The following is a 6,700-nucleotide window of genomic DNA, read 5'->3' as shown; positions in this document are numbered from 1 at the left end:
TCAACAGCTCAACCTCCTCTTCTTTTACATCATCACCCCTTTTGCTTTGTCCAGCCATCTAAGTGAGCTCAGCTACAAAGTTTGTTCTGCCTAACACCACTGAAGAAAGGTCCAGAACTACTCTTTCATCTCCATGTGTTTCCCCACGTTTGGTCCTACACATGCGCCCACTGCAAGGCTGCCTGAGTGAGCCTGGTGAGGACAAACAGGCCACTTCATCTGGTAGTCTTAAAGACCACTATGCTAATGAAACGCTCCAACTCTGGAGCACAGCTACACTGCAGCCCCTGCTTTCTGTGTTTGTTTGTTTCTCTTACGCTCAGGATCTAAACATTTCTCCGAACACCAAGAGCATGAAACCCAATAAACTCCAGCTGAGCAGTGTCAGAAAACCCTTCTCCCTCTCTCCCCATCTCTCTCCCAATCTCTTTCCTTGCCTGGCACAGACCTCCAATCCATCCTGAGATGTAACTCTCCTGACAGATGCCAAAAACGGAGGCGGGGGGGGGGGGGGGGGGGGAAGCCCAAGATAAGCATGACATAAACTCAAGATTTCTTAAAACAGTATCAATTCATCCCAGCTTTGGGGGCTTGGCTTGGGTTGGCTTTATTTTGTTGCAATGTTTCCCATTCCGCTGCCCTCTACTTTCCAAACTCCCCTTTAGGGAGGCCGGTCGCCCTGGCTGCTTTTCCCCAGGACAGACAGACACCTTCCCGAGGAGTGCGGAGACTGCAACTCTCCCATCCTCGCAGCCCAGGCTCAGTGCCCGTGCGCTGCAAGGCTGCTCGTCCCGGTGCCCCCGTCCCGGCCCCCACCGCCCCTGGATACCTTCATTTTTTTCTGCCACTGTTCAGTATGCAGCCTGATTGCTCCGCCAGCTTCCTCAGGATGGAGAGAAAGATAAATGCAAAGAGGGGAGGGAGGAAAGCTGCGTACCGCTCTGCTCTCCATTCCTCCCCAGCCTCTCCGCTAAACCCACTGTACACGCAGCTCCTCGGTACCTTTTAATGCTCTCCTGCCTCATTATTTACTTTCAAGTAAAGCGATCAGAAAAGGAGATCAAATTGGAAGAACAAACCTACCTGGCTCTCTTCTCCACCCCCACCCTCACCAGCAGCAAAAGCAGGGAGAAAATAAGTGTTTCACCCCTTTAAACAAATTCAGACGTGTGCAACAAACAAGATTTTCCAGGCACCCCCTTTCAACACGCCACATCTCCTCACAAGTGAGACAGAAAAGAAGTGGTAGAAATTGCACAGGGGGATTTAGAGGGTTGTGGACGCTTTTTCTTAAAAAATAATTTTAAAAATTTAAAAGTGAGGGAAATCAAGAAGCCACCAACAAAAAGGGAAACACGTTTTCCAAACCGGATGGTTGAAAACAAAAATGCAATTAACGAAGGGGACGGGATTGAGGAAGGGGGAAAGCCACCTTTTATGGTGATGCAAATCTAGCTCCAAAATAACAATGAATTAAAAACACCCACCCCCCCCACCCCCCACCCCCCCCCCAGAAAGAGCTGAATACCAGATGCATCTTCATTTGTGTTCCACCAGCTGATGGGCTGGGGGGGGAGGAGGAGAAACGGGTTTAAAAAATAAAGGCACAAACACACACAAAAAAAAAAAAAAAAAAAGAAAAAAAAGGGGAAAAAAGAAAAAAAATAAAAGAAAAAAGAAAATAAAAGAAAAGAAAAGAAAAGGTGAAAGAAATTGCGATTTCGGGACCCAAACCGTCCCCCCACAGCCCTCCGCTCCGGAAAGGAAAAAATCTCACAGGAGGTGGAAAAATTATATACACATATATATCTCGATTCCCAAGGAAATCTTACAAACAGAAATTTATCACCGGTAACAAAGAAAGAGAGGAGCTCGCAAGCACCAAATGCTCCTGGCAGATGGCTCCTATTCTTGGCTTTCAGGGGAGGGGAGAGAAGCCGGGGGAATATTTTATTTATTTATTTAAATTCTTTAAAATCTCAACATAAATATTCGGATCCGCTGTGGCTCAGGCTTCAGCCCCGGGCTGGCTCCGTGAGCGCCGCCGCCCCCCCCCCCGCCAGCAAACTTGCGGACTCGGTTGGTGGGGGGGGGGTGGGGGGGTGGCGTCCGGACGGCCTTCCCGGAGGGGTGCGGGGCCCCATCCCGGCCTCCGCCCCCCCAGTCCTCGCAACGGAGCCCGGGCAGTTTTTACCCCCCTCCCCCGAAACAGGTCCGATGCTACAGGAGGGGAAATGGGGACCTCCTGACCTCCCACCCCCCTCCCCGTGCGTCGGTGGCGGCGGAGCAGCGGGGAGCCCTGGGGGCCCGCGAGGAGACCCTCTCCTCCTCCCGCGCAGCACAAGCTCTGCGGGAGCGGCGGACCAGCGGAGCGGGGTGCCCAGCACGGGGACCTGCCCCCGACTGTGCCTGCAGGCGCTCGTCCCTCTCCCGGAGCTCTAGGGGAGGGAACGGGGAGGATGGGGGATGCTGGAGGGGGGGGAGGGGGGGAGCCTCCTTCCCTCCCCCCGCTCTATCTTTCCTTCCCTATTATTTTTCGGGGGGGCGTGGGGGGGCGGGTATGTGTGTGTTTTCATTCCACAATGGGAGCTTCGGCAAGTGCAGCCTCCGCTCCTGCCCTGACATAGGAGCCGGTGCCGCTGCCCGGCCCGCATTTCGGGGCCCCCCCAGCCCCGTTCCCCGCCTCAGCTCTCCCTGCGGCCCCCGCCACAAACAGACGCTGTCGCCCGCCCCCGGCCGCTCTGCAGCCCTTGTCCTGCCTCTAACCCCAGCCGAGCTGATCCTGCTTCTTCCCCTCTTTGGAGGAGAGCTATCTCCCCCTCCGGCAATGCACCTGGGGCGGGCAGGGCGCAGCCTGCCCAGCTACCTGCCCCGCGGCCCCGCGACGGGAGCTCTGCGCCCGCCGTTGCCGGCCCGCGCTGCCCCGGCCGGGCCACCTCCTCCATGTGCTTTCCGTTAAGTACCCCCCCCCGGCCGCTCCGCTGCTTCCACCCTCGCTGCCCACCTTGATCCGCCTCCCCCTCCCCGGCCCGCCTGTCACGCAGAGCAACTTTTCCCACCGCTCCGCGCTACCCCAGGAGCAGGGAGCGAGGAGCAGGGCCGGGGGCTAGCAACAGATCCCTGCGAGTGGCCGGGGCTAGCAGCAGATCCCTGCGGGGTGGCCCGGCCCAGCCCGGAACAGCGCGCCTCGCCCCGTCGCCCCCCGAGCCCGCTCCCCGGGGGAGCCCCGCGCCACGCTCGCCCAGCCGGCAGCGCCTTCCCCGCTCCACGCCGCCTGCCTGCCCGCCTCACCTCCGCACCGCTGCAAAAACGCACAGCAAACTTCGGGCTTCTCCCACCCCTCCACCCCAGCCCATCCCCCCTAGCCACACACCCCCCTCCCCTCTTTAATTCCCTTCTCCTCTCCCTCTCTCTGAAGTCATTTACCAGCTTTGGTTTCTCTTGGAGTCTTTCCTCTCCCTCCCCCCCCCCCCCCCCCCAAGCTTCCTCCCCTTCCCTAATTTTGCTCCTCGATTTCGGCTCGGTCTGGTTCCAAGTTCAAACTTACGTGTGATAATCTCTCTTTGTGACAAGTGCTGCGGGTTTCCCCTGCTTGCGACGGGACATTGCCCTGGCATTTACACTGGCATCGCCTGGAGAGCTGCACTGGTTTGGGGGATGTAGTGGGGGGGCGATCCTCCTCTGTTTTTTTTCCTCTTTATTCTTCTTCTTCTTTATCGAGTTCTTCTTCTTAAAAAAAAAAAAAAAAGAAAAAAAAGAAAAAAACCGCCTCTCCTTTTTGTCGCTGCTGTGGTGCACGGGATGGGATCCCCTCTCAATTAAAAATTGTCATCATCATCAGAAAAGCTCTTTTTCGCTCTTTTTTTTTTCTCTCTCTCTCTTTCACACACTGTCTTTTCTCCACTGCTTCTGCCACTTGGACGTCCAGATCTCTTCTTGAACTTGGGAGGATATGCACCGCCAGTGACACTTTTCTTTTTCCCTCTTTCCAGAGTGCTTGGCAAATTGGCAAGTGCGCTTTTCCACCAGGAGGGTAAAAAAGGAAGAAAAAAATTTTTTTTTAAAAAAAGCAAAAATCTGAAAAGCAGGAAGAAAAAAAAACCAAAAAGTACTAGAATTGGGATTGCCCCCACACAGAAAAAAAAAATTAAAAAAAAAAATTGCCAAAAAAAATGTTTTTCAGAAATTGACCCTTGCTGGGTATATATATAGAGAGAATTTTTTTGAAAAGGGGTAGCCAAAACTGTGTCTCCTCTTTCCCAGTTCAAGTGGCACTGCTCTGCCCGGGTGCTTTTGGCTTGCCAATGCTCCTGCACCACTTTGCACTCTTCCCCCCTCGCCTGGCACTGGGACTGGAAGGAAGGAAGCCCCCAGTGCAGCTGGGCTGGTGCTGGCTATTACTATTATATATTGCAATGTGAAGATGGCGGAGTCCTGGTTCTCTGGGAGCGCTCTGTCTCTCTATGGCTGGGGCTGCCTCTGTACAATGGGATAAAATTCAAGTTCAAGTGCGGACGTGACGTTTAATCTGCACTAGAGACAAAAAGACCCAGAGAGTAGGAGCACTGGGGGCGACTAGCGGTGGCTTTTTAACACTGTACCCTGCGAGAGAACAAGAAACGCCACTCGCACACACCGCGCACACCCGCGCACACACACACACACCCGCACACACACACCACACACCGCACACGCAGCAGGGCTCGGAGCCGCTCCGGGCTTTGTGCAGCTTCGCTTTCGCGGTGCGCGGAGTGCCGGCAGCGGAGGAGAGCGGGGGGCAAGGAGCAGATCCGCATCCTCACGCACGGCCAAACTTCCCCGGGCGCGGCGGGGGCTCGGCAGGGTGGGGGGCGGTGGCCGGGGTCGGGGGAGGCAGGTGCGGGCTGGAGGCTGCGGGGCGCTGCCCGCCGGTGCCGCCGCTGCGCTGGTGCTCATTGCGGCGGCCGCTCTGCGCCGTCCGGGCTCGGCGCTGGGTCACGCTCCCCGCCGTCCGTGCCCGGGAGCGGCAGCTCCCAGGGGGATCTCGGGCCGCTCTTTCCTCCAGGCGCCGCCGCAGCTCCTCGGCGGCGAGCACGTCCCCCTTGCATTTCTTTCGAACAGTTTTCCAACAACACAAATATCTGTGTGGGTTGAGGGAGACGGGTTTTTCTCTTTTTTTCTCCCTCCTCTCTCCCTACCCGAAGTGTGATGGTAGCGGGACACGCGCGCACACCCGATCCACACACGCACACACGCTTCGACCCTCTTCTCCCCCCCCACCCCCCCCCCCCCCGCCCCTTCCCTTAAAATCCTGGCAGAGAGGATTTTCCCGTGGAGAAACTAAGTCTCAGCCGCGAATCGAGAGATGCCGAGTTCCCAGGGACCGAATCTCAGTGCACTTGTCCGCCTATTTCACACGCAGGTAAATGCCCACAACGGCCTGCGCTTCTAACTTGGGAGAATCTTGGAAACCAACTTTTTCTCCTCTACCTCCGCTCTCCCAGCACATCTCCTGCGATTATTTGTTTGGGGTTTTTTTTCCTCTGTCTCCATCTCCCCCTGCCTACCCCCAGCCCCCAGCCAAGGAAATTGTTCGGTGCGAACAGCTTTTCAGCACCAGGTCTGGAGAGGGCGAGGGGAGCTGCGGGGGGGGGAGCTTGGAGGCAGATGGAGCAGAAACCCAAGTAACCCAGCTTCCACCCGGAGCAGGCTAAGAGAGCCGCTCTTCAGTCTTGTCATTTACTTTCCACGTTAAGTGAGTATTTTTTGATATTAAACTGCGTGAGAGCCTTTTGGGGGGGAACCAGAATTCATCTCGGTGCCCTTATTCAGCTTTGAGTAGAATTTGGCTAAACAGCATCGCTCTCGCCTCCTCCAACAAATCTGCCTTTCCCTCCCCACACCCGCCCGCCCGCTCACAGCTCGCTGGCAGACCCCGGCCTCCCGGCACCCAGTCCGGCCGCACGCCGAGGGCAGCCGGCCCCCACGCAGCTCCCGGCCCGGACGGGGGGAGCCGGGCCAGCCTCATAGTGCCCCTCTCCTCAGCCCCCCCAGTTCAACCCTCGCTTGTGTTAGCGCACGGCAAACACGTAAAAGCCATTTAACGGCGCTGAAGCTGTTCAGGTTCTTCCCAGTGTGTGTTTTGGGTTGTTTAGCAGGGTCCTGCAAAGAAAGACGAGGGTGGTTGCGGCGGAAGCTCCCCGCCGCCGGGCAGGGGAGGGACCGGCCCCGCGCCCCGACGGGTGGCCCGTGCCGACCCCACCGGGCAGCGTCGTACGAGCCCCCGGGGTCGAAAAGCGGCACCCTGCGGGGGGTGGAGGGAAGGGGCTCCCTTCCGTTGGCCGCCGCACCCGCAAGGAGGGGGGCCCGGGCCGGTCAGCGGGGATGGGGATTGCCCTCACTCCTCTCTCCGCTTTCATCACTCCTCCCCTCCCAGCTGGCGAGGCCGGGAGGCTTCGTCTGGCCGCGCCTGCCGTGCAAAGCGCGGCCCGGCTAGGCGGGGCTGCGGCCCGGTCACGGCAGGGCCGTGGGGTGCAAAGTCCAGTCCGCAGCGGCTGCGGCCGTTTCTCAGCGAGCTGCAGGAAGCTGCACGCCTTCGGAGCGCAGCTTATCAGGAAGTTACTGGGCATCATCTGTTGATTAACCAGTGTCTTCCAGTGGGCACTGAGAGGAAGAGATAAGGGCCGGCAATGATTGACCAGGCGGGCGCCCGGCTGCGGAG

The 6,700-nt window shown here is 57.6% G+C and overlaps 1 protein-coding gene across 4 annotated transcripts in view; it reads right to left on the bottom strand.

Annotated features, from left to right (window-relative positions):
• The window catches only part of BCL11B (BCL11 transcription factor B), a 93,860-nt gene extending 90,137 nt beyond the window's left edge, over positions 1-3,723 (bottom strand). For all 4 annotated transcript variants that reach the window (XM_065685421.1, XM_065685424.1, XM_065685423.1 and 1 more), the window contains exon 1: positions 3,548-3,723. In XM_065685421.1, coding sequence (XP_065541493.1) covers positions 3,548-3,617 — 70 coding nt within the window. In that variant the 5' untranslated portion in view covers positions 3,618-3,723. The remainder of the gene's footprint in view (positions 1-3,547) is intronic.
• Positions 3,724-6,700: the final 2,977 nt, after the last annotated feature.

The sequence above is a fragment of the Lathamus discolor genome, chromosome 6, assembly GCF_037157495.1.
Source record: "Lathamus discolor isolate bLatDis1 chromosome 6, bLatDis1.hap1, whole genome shotgun sequence".
NCBI lineage: Eukaryota > Metazoa > Chordata > Aves > Psittaciformes > Psittacidae > Lathamus > Lathamus discolor.
Note: the sequence above shows the minus strand (reverse complement) of the source record. Positions and strands in the feature narration are given on the sequence as shown.